This window comes from Hypanus sabinus, chromosome 14, assembly GCF_030144855.1.
Source record: "Hypanus sabinus isolate sHypSab1 chromosome 14, sHypSab1.hap1, whole genome shotgun sequence".
Lineage (NCBI taxonomy): Eukaryota > Metazoa > Chordata > Chondrichthyes > Myliobatiformes > Dasyatidae > Hypanus > Hypanus sabinus.
The window spans coordinates 59494728-59514494 of NC_082719.1; the positions used below are offsets into that span (position 1 = coordinate 59494728).

The 19767-nt window shown below is 44.8% G+C and overlaps 1 protein-coding gene across 1 annotated transcript in view; it reads right to left on the bottom strand.

The window, feature by feature from the left end:
- Positions 1 to 19767, bottom strand: part of mtus1b (microtubule associated tumor suppressor 1b) — a 128246-nt gene that overhangs the window by 49267 nt on the left and 59212 nt on the right. Inside the window, exon 9 of the mRNA XM_059988636.1 lies at positions 18327 to 18559. Coding sequence (XP_059844619.1) covers positions 18327 to 18559 — 233 coding nt within the window. The remainder of the gene's footprint in view (positions 1 to 18326; positions 18560 to 19767) is intronic.

Genomic DNA, 19767 nt, shown 5'->3' on the forward strand with positions numbered 1-19767 from the left:
CAGCTCACAATTAGATAGCCTACGGGGGTTTGCGAGCACAGAGCTTTGGAGCCTCTGCGCCACGGGGGGCAGGTTGAGGGAGGCTTAAAAGTGATGCTGAGGATTTCGAATAAAGTTTTTTCCTTCGACTGCAGTTACCGACTCCGTGTCGTAATTTTAGCGCTGCGTGTAGCACACCGCTACAATTGGTGACCCCGACGGTCCAAACGATTTTTGGACCAGAAATGACCGACGCCGCCTCTATTCATGCGGTTTTGTTGAAACTGCTGGGTTTCAGGACACAGCGGCCCAGGTCGCGGAGTTCGTACAGTCGCCCCCAGCAGACGGCAAGTACACGGAATTCAAAGCCCTGCTCCTCAGGACTTTCGGACTCCCACGGCACGAGCAGGCTGCCCATTTACTGCACCTGGATGGCTTGGGCGACAGACCTCCATCGGCTTTAATGAATGAGATGTTGTCTCTAGCCGACGGACACACACCCTGCCTCATGTTTGAGCAGGCATTCCTGGAGCAGCTGCCCGAGGACATACGCCTGCTGCTGTCCAACGCGGATTTCAGTGACCCCCGGAAGGTGGCAGCCTGGGTGGACTTGCTGTGGAACGCCAAAAAGGTGAGCGGGGCGTCCATCGCACAGATCTCCCAGCCACGCTCCCAGCAGCAAACCAGTCCAGGCCCGGCCGCAGAGCCCGCCAACCCCCGGCCCAATGAACACTGGTGCTTCTACCACCAACGGTGGGGCGCAGAAGCCCGCCATTGTCGCCCGCCCTGCAAGTTCCCGGGAAACGCCAGGGCCAGCCGCCGCTGATGGCTACGGCAGCTGGCCATCGGGATAGCCTCCTGTATGTGTGGGACAGAAGGTCGGGACGCCGGTTTTTGGTATTTACTGGTGCCGAGATTAGCGTTTTACCTCCGACAAGTTACGACACCCGCAGCAGGGCACCGGGGGCCCCCCTTGAGGGCCGTGAACGGCAGCACAGTAAGGACCTATGGCACCCGTCAGGTGCAGCTACAGTTCGGCTCCAGCCAGTTCACGTGGGACTTTACACTGGCCGCCGTAGCCCAACCGCTTCTGGGTGCGGATTTTTTGCGGGCTCACAGCCTACTGGTCGACCTGCCCAGGAAGAGACTGATACACGCCGAGACCTTTCAGACGTTCTCCCTGGGTGCAGCCCAGTTGCCAGCCCCTCACCTCGGCTCCATCACGCTGTCCGACAACGACTTCACCAGGGTCCTGGCGGATTTCCCATTGGTTCTGGCACCGTAATTCACAGCGGCCATGCCCCGACACGGCGAACAGCACCACATCCCGACCCAGGGACCACCCCTCCATGCCCGCGCTCGGCGGCTTCCCCCGGACAAGCTCCGACTGGCGAAGGAGGAGTTCCAGAGGATGGAGGAATTGGGGATCATCCGGTGGTCCAACAGCCCATGGGCCTCCCCCCTGCACGTGGTGCCCAAAGCGACGGGAGGCTGGAGACCGTGCGGCGTCTACCACAGGCTGAACGAGGCTACCACACCGGACCGCTACCCTGTGCCGCACATTCAGGACTTTGCAGCAAACCTGCACGGCGCACGGATCTTCTCCAAGGTAGACCTCGTCCGAGGGTACCATTAAATCCCGATGCATCCTGACGACGTCCCCAAAACGGCTCTCATCACCCCGTTTGGCCTTTTCGAGTTCCTCCGCATGCCGTTCGGCCTGAAGAATGCCGCACAGACGTTCCAGCGGTTAATGGACGCGGTGGGATGGGACCTGGACTTCGCGTTCATCTATTTGGACGACATCCTCATAGCCAGCAGCAGTCGTCAGGAGCATCTGTCCCACCTCCGTCAACTCTGCGCCCGACTGAGTGAGTACGGTCTTACAATCAACCCCGCCAAATGCCAGTTTGGACTCGATGCCATTGACTTCCTGGGCCACAGGATTACTAAAGACGGGGCAACCCCTCTGCCCGCTAAGGTAGATGCGGTCCGCCACTTCCCCCAACCCACCACGATCAAAGGCCTTCAGGAATTTGTAGGTATGGTCAATTTCTACCACCGCTTCCTCCCTTCAGCTGCCCGGATCATGCGCCCTCTGTTCGCCCTGATGTCGGGTCCGAGCAAAGACATTACCTGGGACGAGGAGTCCGCTGCCACTTTCGTTCAAACGAAGGAAGCTTTGGCGAATGCCGCAATGCTAGTACATCCCAGAATGGACGCCCCTACCGCCCTCACAGTGGACGCATCTAACACAGCAGTCGGTGGGGTGCTGGAGCAACTCATCGCAGGTCGCTGGCAACCCCTGGCGTTTTTCAGCAAACACCTGCGGCCACCCGAGCTCAAGTACAGTGCTTTCGACCGGGAACTGTTGGCGCTCTACCTGGCAATCCGGCATTTCAGGTACTTCCTAGAAGGTCAGCCCTTCACCGCGTTCACGGACCACAAACCGCTTACCTTTGCGTTTACGAAAGCGTCCGACCCCTGGTCGTCCCGCCAGCAATGCCACCTGTCCTACATCTCTGAATACACGACGGATGTCTGGCACGTCTCGGGTAAGGACAATGTCGTGGCGGATGCGCTCTCTCGCCCTACCGTTCATGCCCTTTCCCAAGGGGTAGACTTTGAGGCACTGGCAGAGGCACAGCAGGCGGATGAGGAGATTCCGAGTTACAGAACCGCAGTCTCTGGTTTGCAGCTCCAGGACCTCCCCGTAGGCCCGGGTGAGAGGACCCTACTCTGTGACGTCGCCACCGGCCAGCCCCGTCCCGTCGTCCCAACAGCCTGGCGGCGCCGTGTTTTCGTCTCCATTCATAACTTGGTGCATCCCTCCATCCGGACGACTGTCTGGATGGTTTCCAGCAGGTTCGTTTGGCACGGACTCTGCAAACAGGTCAGTGAATGGACCAAAACGTGCATGCACTGCCAGACGGCCAAGGTGCAGGGGCACACCAAAGCCCCACCGCAGCAGTTCCATCCCGCCCACTGGCGTTTCGACCACATTCATGTGGATATCGTGGGCCCCCTGCCAGTGTCGCGCAGAGCGCGGCACCTCCTGACTATCGTGGACCGGTTCACAAGATGGCCAGAGGCGGTCCTGCTCACCGACACCACCTCCGAATCTTGCGCCCGAGCCCTGATCACCACCTGGATATCGCGCTTTGGTGTACCGGCCCACATTACCTCCGACAGAGGCGCCCAGTTCACCTCCAGCCTGTGGTCAGCTATGGCCAGCCTTTTGGGGACTCAGCTGCACCACACAACTGCCTACCACCCACAGTCGAACGGGCTAGTGGAGCGTTTCCACCATCACCTGAAGTCGGCCCTCATGACCCGCCTGCGAGGAGCCAACTGGGCGGACGAGCTTCCCTGGGTCCTACTCGGCATCCGCACAGCGCCCAAGGATGACCTGCACGCCTCGTCGGCCGAGTTGGTATACGGCGCGCCCCTGGTCGTCCCCGGGGAGTTCCTACCAGCCCCACGGGGGCAAGAGGAAGATCCAGCAGCAGTCCTGGGCAGACTACGTGAGAAGCTCGGTAACCTGGCCCCCATACCCACTTCACAGCACGGGCGGAACCCGACCTGCGTACCCAAAGACCTGCAGAACTGCAAGTTTGTGTTTGTACGAAGGGGCAGGCATCGGTCACCGCTGCAGCGGCCATAGGAGGGGCCGTTTATGGTGCTCCGGAACAACGGGTCCATGTTCGTGCTGGACGTTGGGAGGAAAGAGGAGGATTTCACGGTGGACCGCCTCAAACCGGCCCATGTGGACCTGGCGCAACCGGCCGAGTTTCCGGCACCTCGGCGCAGAGGCCGACCTCCCAAGCAGGTTCCGGCCCAGACTGTGGACATTGGGGGGTGTATCGCCGGTTCTGGAGGGGGGTTATGTGGCGACCCATTTCCTGGCACATCCGAACTGGCTCACAATTAGATAGCCTACTGGAGTTTGCGAGCACAGAGCTTTGGAGCCTCTGCGCCACGGGGGGCAGGTTGAGGGAGGCTTAAAAGTGAGGCTGAGGATTTCGAATAAAGTTTTCCTTCGACTGCAGTTACCGACTCCGTGTCGTAATTTTAGCGCTGCGTGTAGCACACCGCTACACACCTGCCATTTCTTTTTCCTTCAACTCTCACAACTTGCTCCTATTTAACTTTAAAACACCTACAGAAACTTCTAATATTTCTGGCTAGCTGTATTTTGTATCCTATTTTTTCTTCTTTCCTTGTAATCTTTGTCATCACTTTGCATTTGTATTTTGTCAAATCTTCTGATCTGTCACCCAATTTGATACAAGTACTTGTGTTGATCTGGCTGGACAAGTCAAAAAGGTATATGAGCTGATCAATGTTAATCGGACAAAAGTAACAATACCATTGTTTCAATATTGTAATCTGGATATTCTATTAGAAACTGAGAAAAGCAGATTCAGTTACTTTCAATGGAATTAAATAGTTAAGGTATTTTTTTCCGCAAGGCAATAAGCAAAGCACAGAACAGGAATAGCTCTATCGAAGTGTTACCAATGCTGCCCCAAATAGCTGATGTATAATATTATTCCATTAAAACTCATCTAAATATGGCCTCGCTGATCAAAACACAACTTAATGGCAGTGTAGCTTTTCATTCTTGGTTTTGAAATATTTCCAACTAGATTGTTTAGACTTTGCCATGAAGCATGGAGATTAGTGCATAACTACTTGGCAATGTGCAACCTTAAAATCAATTAGAGATTCTGCTTCAGCATTTGAAATAGAATGGTTAGAAGTGCTTTTACTGGAGGTTTTAGAAGTTCACTCTGTGGCAGCACCAGATTAAACAATGGCCATCTTAAAGGAAACTGCTTCAACTAGCTACATTCAGAGTAGTAGTAAGCCTCAATTACTCTCTAAAGACCATGGATTTGCACCTTGGTAAGTTTCCAGGGTGCAAGCCTGGGCAAGGTTTTTTTTTAAATGGAAGACCAGCAGTTGCCCAAGTTGCAAGTCTCCCCTCTCCACACCACCGATGTTGTCCAAGGGAAGGGCATTAGGACCCATACAGCTTGGCACCAGTGTCGTCGCAGATCATGGTTAAGTGCCTTGCTCAAGGACACACACGCAGCCTTAGCCAAGGCTTGAACTAGCGACCTTCAGATCACTGGACGAATGCCTTAACCACTTGGCCACATGCCAACATAGTACTCCATGGTAAAAACATTAATTTGAGGAAGAAGGGGGAACAGCACATTAAATTACAAAAGCCATTGAAAGGAAAACCATCTACAAATGATATTGGTGCCCAGAATTATAGGCATGACATACCCACCTTAAAATATACAATTATCATAAGTCCATAGAACTGTTACCAGGTGGAAAGTCAAGCTTTGTATATACACAAAGAGCCAAGCATCAAGCAATGGGGAAAATCAGTCAAATAACCAATTTTGAAGCAGATAGCAGTGTCAAACTGCATTGTAATAGGACTATGACACATGGCCCAATTCTGCTCCGCTGTCTTAAAATCAGTTCTTCATCCATTGCAAGTATATTGCTGCTCAGAATTTCACAATTATTAACCAACATTTACATCATTCAGTGTTTGAACAACATGACTGCCAAATTTCATACTATAGTAAGAGGAACATTAGTTGTATTTCTATTATCAAGCTATTTCCAGGTGAAAGATAGTGACAACACTCAAACTAATTTGTGGCTTTACATGAACAGCAACTCCCTTAATTGTTCAATTTCAGAATTTACTAATTATCATATTAATTGCACTTAAACATTCCAGAGTGAAATCCAGTAATATGATCTGCAAAGTGATAATTTATGCACTGCATTTCTGCACTGTTAATCAACATTGATCCAGTATAATATTCTAAACCTTTGAACATGAAATCAAGTGCTTAAATTTGTCATTTTTTATTTCATCACATCTTACACCCACTCAATCCAAACTTAAAGTTTCCTGCACCATTCCTTCCCAAGTTATTGCTGTATTTCAGTTTATTCCTAATACTGCCTTGAGGCCATACCCACTCATGGGAAAGGCTTCGGGAGTAAACCCTGAGGACAAATCTGGAGCTGGAGTCCCTAAGGCAGTCCGATGTTGTCTTCAACCTCGCTCTGGCAACTCCTGCGACATTACTGGTGCCAAGCTGTATTGGCCCTTGTCCTTCCCTTGGACAACATCGGTGGCGTGGAGAGGGGAGACTTGTTGCTTGGGCAACTGCAGGTCTTCCATACAACCTTGCCCAGGCCTGCGCCTTGGAGTGACTGAAGTAAAAGTCTCCAGGCACAAATCTGTGGTCTCGCGAGACTAACGGATGCCATCCTAATACTGGTTGCAATCCTCCAATGCTCAAACTATGACTGATCTTCTGCTTGCACTTGACTTACAATGCAAAACAGTATCTGCGTCACAAAAGGAAAACAAAGGTGAACAGCGAGATCCCAACTCGAGGTAGACCGTGACTAACTAGTTTCAGTTTAGTGCAGTGGGAAAAAAAACATTTGAAATTTGCATACATCATACTGATTGAGAACTTCTGTTCTGCATGAAATAAAGCAGCTTTTAACAGAAGAAAAATATCTGATATCCCATTGAAAGAGAGAAGTATTGAAAGTAGAAGCAGATTGCATGGTTGGTTATATTTCAGTATTCTCAATTTCCCATACTGTCCTTGGATGAAGTATTTCACAACAAATTGAGTTAACATGCCAGATACACCTTGTATTTAAGACTTGCTTCCTTTGGCAGTCCCTCAGAACAGCAGACTAATGGTTTATTTTTGGCTTTTGATGTGGCAAGGCCAATGCAGAATTTTGTATTGATGGGCAGGGAGTTGCCTGACAGTGTGGGTGTGTAGTTTAAGACAGTCTGTTCCTTCTGTTATTTCACACAAGCTACTGTTGCATGACCACCTGCTCAATATCAAATACTTCACCTGCTATCAATGGGCTGGAGATTCTCAAGCATTAGTGAGGATGCTGCATTCCTTTGTCTTACATAAGGAAGATTTGAGCACATCCTTGACAAGAGATTAGGTCACCAGGTAGTCAACAGAAGAGGTCAAAGTAGTTTGGGTAGAGTCGAAGTGACATGCAGGAGGCTACTCCTGCCAATTGTAACTAACTCAGCATAATTTTACAGATGAAAAGCTTTGACCAGCAGCCAATCCAGACATTGGAAGTTTTGAGAGGAGTGTCTTCAATCAGGTCGACTGCACAAGCACAAAAGGCAGCAGCAGGTCGCTGCAGCTACAAAGAGCTTTGACCATCAGCCATTCGGCGTTTGGGATTGATTGGCAACAGCAAATTAAAGACAGGAATTAGTGCAGCAGCCATTACAGCAGTTGTTGTTGGCCGAGTGGATAGTCAGAATGGTGACCTTGAGCTCTTCAAGGCTTCGGTGAAGAGGCTTTATCAGAGAAAGCAAAAGAAGTAAAGCTTATGGTTAAGATCTTTTTGCTTCTTTATATCTGCTCAGCTAGGACAGTAGAGATGCCAGGCAGGACAGTGAAATGCAGGAAGGTAGGGAGACCTGCAGCGTCCCTGACAACTACAACTGTGATGCAGCTTCTAACAATCCATGTTAGGAGTTGGAGCTGGAACTGGATGAACTCCAGATTACTTGGGAGGCTGAGGAGTTGACAGAGAGGACATACAGAGATGTAGTGCAGGACACAGGAAACTGGCTAACAGTTAGGAAGGGAAAGGGGTTAAGCAGCCAGTGCAGAGTACTCCAGTGGCCATCCCCCTCAACAACTGGTAAATCACTCTGGATACTGGTGGGGGGGGGGGGGGGAATAACCTAACAAAGGAAAGTCACATTAGTCAGGTTACTGGCACTGTCTGCCTCTGTGACTCAGACTGCAAAGGGAAGGAAGAGGCTTGTTGTGGCGATTGGGAATTCTTTAGAGGAATGGACATGAGGTTCTGTTGGCAAGAACAGGATTCCTGAATGGTAGATTTCCTCCCAAGTTCAAGGGTCTGAGATATCTTGGATCCAGTCCTAACCATTCTTAAGTGGGAAGGTGATCAGCTAAGTCACACTCCATGTAGTTACCAGCAACAAGGGTAAGACAAGTGACGAGGTTCAGCATACAGAATTCAGTGAGTTAAGTGCTAAGTTAAAGGGCTGGACCTCCAGGGTTGTAATCGCAGGAATGCTACCACTGCTACATTCCTAATTAGGCCAGAACTAGAAAGATTATACAGTTTAATACGTGGCTAACGAGTTGGTGAAGGAGGCAGGGCATAAGATTTTTGGATCATTGGGCTCTCTTCCAGGGAAGGTGGGACATGTTGTATACAGACCCCAAACCAGTAGGAAGGAGGTCACCTACAAATTACAAATTAAAATGCATGCCACAATAGTCATGGAGGACTTCAATATGCAGATAGATTGGCAAAATCTGGTTGGTGCTAGATTTCAAGAGGGGAAATTTCCAGAATGCCCATGAGATAGCTTTTTGGAGCAGCTTGTGGTTGAGCTCCCTAGAGGATCAGCTATTCTGGATCGGGAGTTGAGCAATGAACTGAAATCGATTTGAGATCTTAAGGTAAAAGAAAAGTTTGGGGAAGATGATCATAATAAAATCAAATTTACCCTGAAATTTGAGAAGGAGAAGCTGAAGTCAAATGCATCAGCATTACAGTGGAATAAAAGGGAAACACAGAGGCATGAGAGAGGAGCTGTCCTGAACTGATTGGAAAAGAACACTGGCAGGGACGACTCAGAGCAGCAATTGCTGGAAGCAATTCGGAAGAAACAGGATATACATATCCCAAAAGGAAGTATTCTAATGGAAAGGTAACATAACCGTGACTATCAAGAGAAGGCAAAGCCAACATAAAAAGCAGAGAGAGGGCATTAAATAGAGCAAAAATTAGAAGGAAGGAAGAGGATTGGGAAGTTTTTAAAAACCAACAGAAGGCAACTAAAAAAGTAATTAAGGTAGAGATGGATTACTAAAGTAAACTAGCCAATAATATTAAAAAGGAATCCAAAAGTTTCTTCAGATACATTTTACATAATGTGTAAAAACAAGCAAGAGTGGATATTGGAATGCTGGAAAATGATGTAGGAGAGGTAGTAATAGGGGACAATGAAATGGCAGAAGAACTGAATAAGAATTTTGCAGTTTTCACTGAGGAAGACACAAGTGGTATGGTGGAAGTTATAGGTGTCAAGTTACCTTAAACTAGAGAGAAGGTTCTTGGGAAACTAAAAGGTCTCAAGGTAGATAAGTCACCTGGACCAGATGGTGTACTTGAAAGAGGTTGGTGAAGAGATTGTTGAGGCATTAGTAATGATCTATCAAGAATCAAGAGATTCTGGAATGGTTCAGGAAGACTGAAAAATTGCAAATGTTACTCCACACTTCAGGAAGGGAGAGAGGCAGAAGAAAGGAAACTATAAGCCAGTTAATTTGTTTGGGAAGATGTTGGAGTCCATCATTATGGAGGTCATCTCAGGATACTTGGAGTGACATCCTAAAACAGGCCATCGTCAGTGTGGTTTACTCAAGGGAAAATTTTGCCTAATTAATCTGTTTGAATTCTTTGAAGAAATAACAAACAGGATAGACAAAGGAAAATCTTGTGTACTTGGATTTTCAGAAGGCTTTTGACAAGGTGCCACACATGAGGTTGCCTAACAAGCCACGAGTGCATGGTATTACAGGAAAGATTCTAGCATGGATAAGCAGTGGCTGATTGGCAGGAGGTGAAGAGTGGGAATAAAGGGAATCCTTTCTGGTTAGGTGTGTCCATAGTAGTCTGTGTTGGGATCAATCCTTTTTACATTATATATCAATGATTTGGATGATGGAATTAATAACTTTGTCATAAAGTTTACCGATGATATGAAGATAGGTGGAGGACAGGTAGTTTTGAGGTAACGGAGGAGCTACAGAAAGATTTACGATTAGGAGAATGGGCAAAAAATGGTAGATGGAACACAATATTGGGAATTGTACGGTCATGCATGTTAGTAGAAGAAAGGGTTGACTATTTTCTAAATGGAGAGAAAATACAAAGAACTAAGGTGCAAAGGGACTTGTGAGTCCTTGGGTAGAATTCCCTAAAGGTTAATTTGCAGGTTGAGTCTGTGGTGAGGAAGGCAAATGCAATGTTAGCATTCATTTCAATAGGGCTAGAATAAAAAGGTGAGGATGTAACGTTGAGATTGATAGAGCACTGATGAGGCCTCATTTGAAGTACTGTTAGCAGTTTTGGGCCCCTTACCTTAGAACAGATGTTCTGAAACTCAAAAGGGTTCAAAGGAGGCTCACAAAAATGATTCTAGGGGTTGAATGGCTTGTCATATGAAGACCATTTGATAGCTCTAGGCCTGCATTCACTGGAGTTCAGAAGAATGAGGAGTGACCTCATTGAAAGCTATCAAATGATGAAAGGCCTTGATAGTGTGGGTGTAGAGAGGATGTTTCCTATGGTGGGGAAGTCTAAGATGAGAGGACAGAGTGTGCTTTTACAGATGAGGAGAAATTTCTTCAGCCAGAGGGTAGTGAATCTCTGAAATTCTTTACCACAGGCAGCTGTGGAGGCCAAGTCTTTATGGATATTTAAGCAGTGGCCGATAGATTCTTGATTGGTCAGCATGAAGGGATACAGGGAGAAGGCAGGAGATCAGGGCTGTAGAGGAAAATTGGAGCAGTCATGATGAAATGGGCTAACAGGCCTAATTCTGCTTCTATGTTTTAGTCTTATGTGAGAGTGGCCACTTATTAGTTTGCTTCTCCTTCCAGCTAAATTTGGGGAATTTTAAAAACATCTTGCGTAGTATCTAATGCCTCAAGACGCCTATTGTACATAGTCCTCCATCTCTGGTGGTGTTCAGGGCTTTCTTCATCGTGTTGGTTGCTTGGTTTTCACTACTGTCAGTCATGCAAGTCCTGGGTGGGTCTCAGGAATACTGTTGCTCACAGATATAGGTTTCTACAAAGCTGTTTACAAACCAGCATAACCCTCCAGGTCGTTGAGGCACACAACAAGATTATGATCCTCTCACAAGAGAGAACTTTACAGCAATTATAAAATGACTAGTGTACCCCAAAGAGGCAAATAAGCTTTCATTCCCATTGGTTCATCAATGATTAAATAAACAGCTGCTAAACATTCAGAGTCCATTGGAAAAAATTTCTAATGGCTCAAGCTGTCAGAAGGGTGGTGCCTCATTTTGTGGCCCACTATCACAGACTGGCCGCAAGACTTGAGTTTGACTTGGTTATGAGGGCATCCCAATAAGTAACTGGAATGACGTCTAAACTAGATTAAAATGCAAATTGAGTATCATTAAGCAATAATTTCCATTAAATCATATTCTGCTACATGGAGACTGAAATACTATGGAAAATTATGCTCATGGCCAAATCACATCTTTGAAATTCCTCTGCCATATTCAACAACTTGCTGCTCATCTCCCAACCTTCCCAAGTTTCTAAAATGGATAGCCTTGCCCTTGAACAAGCCATCTTTTCACATGTCAAGGTGTTGAAAAATATTTTTACCATTGAGGACCTGATAGGAAAAGGTGGCTATCACAGGAAGAGTTATATGCAAAATATATGCAGATTAAAAACTGCAGGGAGAACTTGTCCCCAGGAACAGGTTGATATGGATAATGAGGTTCACAAAGATATTAATATATACAATATGGCAGTTTTACAAAATTGAAGTGCTTAGAATTAATATACTGCCACATTGCTGCAAAAAAAAATTTAAAGTCAGAGTAATGGCAAATACTTGCCACTTGAACAGGAAAGTAGTCCTGAAGAACTATGACAATCCAAAATACTACCGAACTAAAAATCAGAGAAATTACTTTAAAAAACATTAACCAGCTCAAATAAGTTGTCTAACTGCTTATGTGCAGCACACATGGAAAGCTTTATCAGCTACTTATAAATTGCCATTCCCATTTATTTACTTTACACTTCAGGTACAAATTCATGAAGAGGCTTGCATTCTAGTGAAACATATCTTATCTCAGGATTTAAAACTCATCCTATTTTCCCACTGAACTTGCCGCTTAACAATAATGCCTATAGGCCGGCTGGTGGTGCAATGGCATCAGCACCGGAATCCAGTTCAAATCCAAGTTGGGCCACCCCCCAGCGCACTTTCCATCTGTGCAGGGTTGAGTGCCCAGCTAACCACTCAGCCTTGTGAAAGAAAGGGTCGAGTCAGGATCGTTCATACCATGACCCAGTTAATCCGAAAGGAGACCAATCTTGACACCACGCACCAGACAAGAATGGCTGACTGTCTGGTATGACATGCTAAAAAAAAAGCTGTGTTTTGCCGTGTTTGAGTGAAGGCAAGATTTAAATGCTTATTGTTTGTACAATATAAGAGGGCTTTCGGAGTTAGACAAATGACACAGAGTTGAGACATTTTGGGTCAAGATTCTTCATCAGGACTGGAGACAGCAGAAAGCCAAAATAAAGGGTGGGGGAGAAGACGGAAGAGCATGAACCCAGTTGAGGGATGGGGCGGGAGGGGTAAAGAATGGAGCAAAGTGCAAAACTGAAAGGTGATAGATGGAAGAGTCAAAAGAACTTAGCAAGGCACTTGACAAGGCCCCGCATGGGAGGTTGGCCAAGAAGGATAAGTCATTTGGCATTCAAGATGGAGTAAATGGGATTATACACTGGCTTCAGAAGCTAGGAAGTGGCAGCACAGGCAGTCACCCGGTTACGAATGAGTTCCATTCCTGAGTCCGTCTTTAAGTCGGATTTGTACACAAGTTGGAACAAGTACATCCGGTATTATTTAGTGTCAATCCAACATCTGTCTGAGTATATAGTACATATTTTACTTTTCCCTGCATATAAAACACTTAAGAAATGTATGTATTCCAATAATTAAACCACTGCGTTGCTTAGTAGTAATTGTAGCTTTCATCGGGGCAGGGCCTTTCACATGCTCCATTATTCTCACTTTATCCTTTAAAATTGTTCCGATCATTGACCGACTGTAGCCTAACACTTTTCTCAATGGCATTTCACCTCTTTCCAAATGCTTTATTATTTCCACAGAACAGAAACACTGTGGGCAGCAGGTCCCGACCTGCGCCGGCTCCCGAGGTCCACTGGGTCCTAAGGACCACTGCTCTGAATTCCCCGGGTCCTAAAGTTCACTGCACTGAGACAGGTTAAATGGGACAAGTGGGGGCTGTGCTGGGTTTGGGTATTTCATCCTCCACAATATTCCATGTGGCAGTTTTTTTTTTAAAAACGAGGTTGAGTTGTGAGCTCGACATCAACCTGGCACGGATGGTACAGGAATCACTGGATCGACATCAGCCCGACATGGGAGCAGTCTGTCACTAAATCGAACTCAGGAACCTCCATTCTCCAGCCTGGCGCTGATCTCACTGCACCACCCGCTGACCGGAATGGGGGGTGGGGGGGTGGTCAGGGTGAATCTTGCTAAGAAAAATTTAAGTCAAATACGAAGTTACAGACTCAACAGTGTCAACAGCAACTTAAAATGGCGGATGTCGCCGCGATCCAACTTAAAATGGCAGACGGCGTCCTCCTTCCTCAGTTCGTAAGTACAAGTTGTCCATAAGTTGGACGTTCGTAACTTGGGGACTACCTGTAGATGGTTTCCTCCCTGACTGGAGGGCTGTGACTAAGTGGTGTGCCCCAGAAATCGGTGCTGGATCTGTTGTTTGTCATCTATATCAACATTCTAGACAATAATATGGTAAACTGGATCAGCAAATTTGTTGATGATACCAAGACTGGGATGTGGTGGACAGTGAGGAAGATTATCAAAGCATGTAGTGGGACCTGGATGAGCTGGAAAAATGGCAGAAGGAATTTAATGCAGACAAGTTAAGGGTGTTGCACTTTGGGAGGACAAGCTAGGGTAGTACTTGTATGGTGAGTGTTAGAGCTCTGAGGAATGTGGTAGAACTGAGTGATGTGGGTATACAGATCAACAATTCCTTGAAAGTGGCGTCACAGATAGACAGGGTCATAATGAAAGCTTTTGGCACATCAGTCTTAAATAAAAATATTAAATACAGGAGTCGAGAGATGTTGGTAAGGCCTAATTTGGACCACAGTTTGCAATTTTGGCCAGCAAAGATGTCAATAAGATTGAAAGAGGGCAGGGACAATTCACAAGGATGTTGTCAGGATTTGAGGACCTGAGCTAGAGGGAAAGGATGAATAGGTTTGGACTGTATTTCCTGGAGTGAAGAATGAGGGCAGATTTGACAGTGGCATATAAATTGAGAGGTATAGATAGGATAATACAGTTTTTTTCTACTGAGGTTGGTTGAGCCAAAAGGTCATAGGTTAAGGGGGAAAGGTGAATTAAGAACACGAGGGAAAACTTCTTTAGAGGGCACAAGCTACCAGAAGTGGTGGATGCAGGTTCAATTACAACATTTAAGAGAAATTTAGATCGGTACATGAATGGGAGGTCCAGGTCAATGGGACTTGTTTCTTGGCAGATTAACAGTTCAACATGGACTAGATAAGTCTAAGGGCCTGCTTCTGTGTTGCAGTGTTCTATGACCATCTGAAGGAGGAAACGTAGAGAAGGTAACAGACCATGAAATAGAGGGGAGAGGGGAGCCAAATGAAGGGCTGGTCGAATGAGGTAGGGGAGCATAAAGATGGGGCAATGAAACCAGAGGGATACAAATTGAGGGGGGTGGGGGGGAAGAGAAGAGAAATTGGTTATCAGATGTTAGAGAAGTTGATACCATCAAGTCGGAGACTACCAAGATGCTGCTCTTCCAGTCTGCATCTAGATCATGTGGCAGTAGAGGTGACTGTGGACAGACAAGACAGCACGGGCAGACAGAGTGAAGGTTCTCAATGGATATACATTTCTTTTCACAGATACCGTCTGACCTTCTGAACATTTAACAATCTGGTCTTACTACAGATATTCAAAAATGAAGTATTAATTGAAAAAATTAATCAAGCACATCTAGATTTAATTGTTCAAAAAACTTGTACCTAGATTTCAGAAATATCCACACAATATATTGAATGTTAATATAGGGCAATCAAATTCAAAACTTACAATTTAGCTTTAAACTGAAATTAGAAGGCACATTAAAAATTCAGTTTCTCCACTTCACTTTCTACAAATGTCACTGAACACATTGCAAATAAATGCCAAATGGATATACGATGCCTTGATAAAAAGTATTCAGCCCCAACCTTTTCTTCACATAAAAGAGTATTACAACTAGAGATTTTGATCAATTTGAGAATTTATTTGTGAATCACATTTCCTTCCCCTCCCCACAGTTAGCCCAAAAATAAAAGGGAAAATTGTAAAGCATAAAAAACAAAAAATTCAAAAACGAAAATGTCAGCGGCTCAGAAGTATTCATCCCCTTTTGCTCAGTGCTTAGTTGAACCACCTCTTACAGCTATTGCAGCCTGTAGTCTTTTTGGACAAGTTTCTATTAGCTTTGTACTACATCATGGAGCAAGATTTTCCCTTTCCATTGCAAAATTGCTCAAGTTGTGCCAGGTTAGTGAGTGGCAATGGACAGCAATCTTGAGGTCTTGCCACAGTTCAATCAGCTCAAGGACAGGACTCTGACTGACTACTCAAGGACATCGATCTGTTCATTTGAAGCCACTCCCATGGTTGCTCTGGCAATGGGCTTTGGGTTGTTGTCCTGCAGAATAACTAACATCCTCCCCAGTTTAAGCTCTCTGGCAGAGGCGAGCAGGGTTTTATCCAAGATCTCTTTGTATTTAGCAGCATTCATCTTCCCATCATCCTGACTAGATTTTCCGTCTTTGCTGCTGAAAAGCATCCCCATAGAATGATGGTATCTCCACTATACTTTACAGTAGGGATGGTGTTACCTGACTGCAGTGCAGTGTTAGATTTATGCCGTATATCGCTTAAAAAAAGCATTATCATTGCCTATAAGGACTTTGCAAAGCTTTACTGAGAAGATACCTAAAAAGGAATGAAAGGAGGTCTTCAAAAGAGAGTAAAATAGAAATTCTTGGCCTCAATACAAAGTGGTGCATTTGGCATAAATCTAATAATGAATACTTCTGAACTGCTACCTTTTCAGTTTCAAGGCACTGTACATAAGCTTAAGTAGCCTATAGATAGTGCAGTACAAAAACAAATTTCATGAAGTTTAATGCACTTTAATGACAAAGTCAGTAAATCCAAGGAGCTGACTGACGACAAGAGGAAACCAGAAGCCCATGAGCCAGTCCTCATCGGGGGATCAGAGTTGGAGAGTGTCAGCAACTATAAATTCCTTAGTGTCATTATTTCGAAAGAGCTGTTCTGGGCCCAGCACACAAATGCAATTTCAAAGAAAGCATGGCAACGTTTGTACTTCCTTAGAAACTTGCCAAAATTCAGCATGACATTGGAAGCTTTAACAAACTTCTACAGATGTACGATGGAGAGTATACTGACTGGTTGCATCATGGTCTGGTATGGAAATACAAATACCCTTGAACTGAAGATCCTACAAAAAGTAGTGGATATGACCCAGTCTATCACAGGTAAACCCTCCACACCATTGAGCACAGCTACACAGCTTTTTGTTGCAGCATCCATCATCAACGACCCCCACCGCCCAGGTCTTTTCTCCTTAACACCACCAAGAGGAGGTACAAGAGTCTCAGGACCCACACCACCAGGTTCAGAAACAATTAATACCCTTCAGCCATAACGCTCTTGAACCAGAGGGATCACTTCATTCAACTTTACTTGCCTTATCACAGAATTGTTCCTACAACCTATGGACACACTTTCAAGGACTTTTTATATCATGATGATATTTATTGCTTACTTATTTTTTTAAAGTTTGTATTTGCACAGTTGGATGTGATTTTTCATTGATTTTATTGTAGTTACTGGATTTATTGTAAGAAAACGACCCTCGGGGTTCTGGATGGTGATGTATACTTCGATAATAAATTTACTTTGAACTTTGAAATTACCACCAAGATTATACTAGCATTCTGAATGAACAGTTGCTGATTTTTGAAGTGATCTTATGATAGTCAAGCTTTGCCACGCATACATCAAAACATGGAAATATACAATGAAATGCATCATGTGTTAATGACTGACAGCCATGCACACAACTTACTAACCCCAATCTGTAAGTTTTAGGGATGTGGGAGGAAACAGGAGCACCTAGAGGAGGCACACATGGCTGCAGGGAGAACACACGTACTTCTTACAGTGGTGGGAATCGAAGTTCAATCATTGGCCTTATAAAATGGAAAGTGACTGCTCAAGGGTAGAATCATGATACCAACCAACTTCAAGTCTGCCCCCCCACCCCCATATACTTCTTTCCATACTGAGGTCAGATATTCTTTTTACAGTTTTCAGGATCAGGACATCAAATACAAAGCCATTTACTGACTATGAAAATTACCCTCAAGGCAGTAGTGAGCTACTGCTGCAACTTTCTGATGAAGATGCTCTTACAGTTCTGTTGGATAGGAAGTCACTGGATTTAGACCCAGTCTTGTTGGAGCTGTAATACATTTTGAAAGTGGGAAATGTAATTCACTTGGGGGAATCTGCAGGTGATTGTGCACCATGTTCTTCTTGGTCGCAAAGGAACAAGTTTAAGAAATGTTACAAACTTCCAACACATTTGTAAACAATAACCACTGCAAATCCAAAAGAAAACTTACGGTAGTCAACATGGTCCAAATCAAGCAGGCTGCCTTGAACAGGGTAGCTTTGGTTTTGCTGGAATCATTGGCCACTTTTGCCAAGGTATCACTCTCCAGAGGATAATCAAACCTCTCATAGACATGTTCATGCAGTTGACCTCGATAAGTTTATGTTCAATGACTATCACTGCCCCTCTCTCAAAGGATATTGTTTATAAGGGCCTTGGCAATGGACGTTCAATGGCATAATATTCAAGGTAATGACACATCAGGTGGTAATGGAACCAGTCAGAATGCTCACCATGATACAATTTGTAGAAGTTTGCAAGGGTATACCCAATCTGCTCAAATTCCTAATCAGTGTACAATATTAATAATCTCACCATCTCTGATTCTGTCACTGGTAAATTTATAGATGGCATTTCAGCTATGTCTAGCCATGCAGTGAATAGTAGAGATTAGTACAATGGGCTCCTGTATTGATCAGTAGGGACATGTTATTAGTGCCAATTAGTGGTGGGCAATAAATGCTGGCCTTTATGACACCCCAAAAATGAACCTCTCAACAGCATGTCTGAACAAGACCAACTACCTTAAGCAAAATTCATTAGGTTAACAAACATGCAAAAGTTAGTTGGCAATCACTAACAGTAAAAAAAGTCAAGGAAATCAAGTTCAAGAAATTCTCACCTGGACTTGAAGATACTGAACCACTATTGCAATTGCTTCACATCTTTGGTTACTTGCTTCTAACAGTTCTTTCAGCTTTGCAATTGATGCAGCTTGCTTCTCACATGTAGTTCTGTAGCGATATAGCCCAGGGGTTCTTTTCTCTACTGAGTGCAAATCTGAGGCCTGGATTGATGCATTAGTTTGGGAGCCTGTCTTCTGTGCAGAGTTGGACTTCACCCAAGTTCTGTCAGCTAAAAAAATTAAAATCACAGATATCACTAATCCTGCTTAATGAAATAGATTCATACAAAGTTTAATACTTTTCACCCTTAACTATGCAAAGAACTTTTGACAGGGGAAAATCTACTCTCAGACTTCAAAACCACACTTGCCTGATATTCTTTTAGGAAGTAATTTGCTGAAATTAACTTCTCCAGTTAATTTGTGGCCCCACCTTTCATTGATAGTTGTATGAACGGTTGCAAGAACTACTCACCTTCTTCAAACAACGGGAAAACACATGCAACATTATGCAGCTATGCAAAGTAGAGCACTTAACAAGGCAATTTAATATGGACTTTAACGAAGCCTGACTGCTCACACGGTAGAATGCTATCTTGATGCTCACATTGGATTTGTGCATCTTTTTCACATTTCCAAGATTTGTGCAATTTAATTGGTAAAGTACCATAGCATTTACATGCCTTTCAGCACTTCTAGTACATGCCAAACTATTATTTTGCCTGGTTCCATTAATCTGCACCTGGACCATTGCCCTCCATAACCCTCCCATTCAAGTACTTAACCAAACTTCTCTTAAATGTTGAAACAAAACAGACTGACGTCCACCATTATGAATTGAGAAGCAAAGTGAAACCTAAATATCCATCATCCTTTATGAACGTATGAATAACAAGAAAATTAGGGTAATAGGAAATTATTATCTACGTCAAGGTGGAAAAGAAATGGAGATGATTAAGAGCTTGCTGAACAGTCAGTCAGAGGAGATTTTATATTAAGGAATGAGAAGAACCAGTTTGTCAGAGTAGAAAAACTACAGTGTGATACAATGTGCATTATGCAGATCTACTTAGAAATAGTCCACATAACAAATCAGTCTTTCAGCTCAACCATATCACAGCCTTACGCAAGTCTGCTGAAGTGCCTCTTACCACGCAAATGCATACCATGTCTGAACCGCAACTGCCAAAATATCAGTTTTAGTCACTAACACAGCAGCAACTAATTTAATTCATCTAGACCAGGGTGCACACAATGATCAACTTCATTTCTACTGCTAAGTCCAGCTCTCTGGTTTTGAATTCACCCCCAGTTTTACCAAAGAACCATTTGTTGTGGCAAATTTAAATCCTTTACCACAAACACATTTACACAATTTCTTGAAATGCATAGACTACAACGGAACTAGAATCACAGCTTCAGTCTGAGATTTTGATAA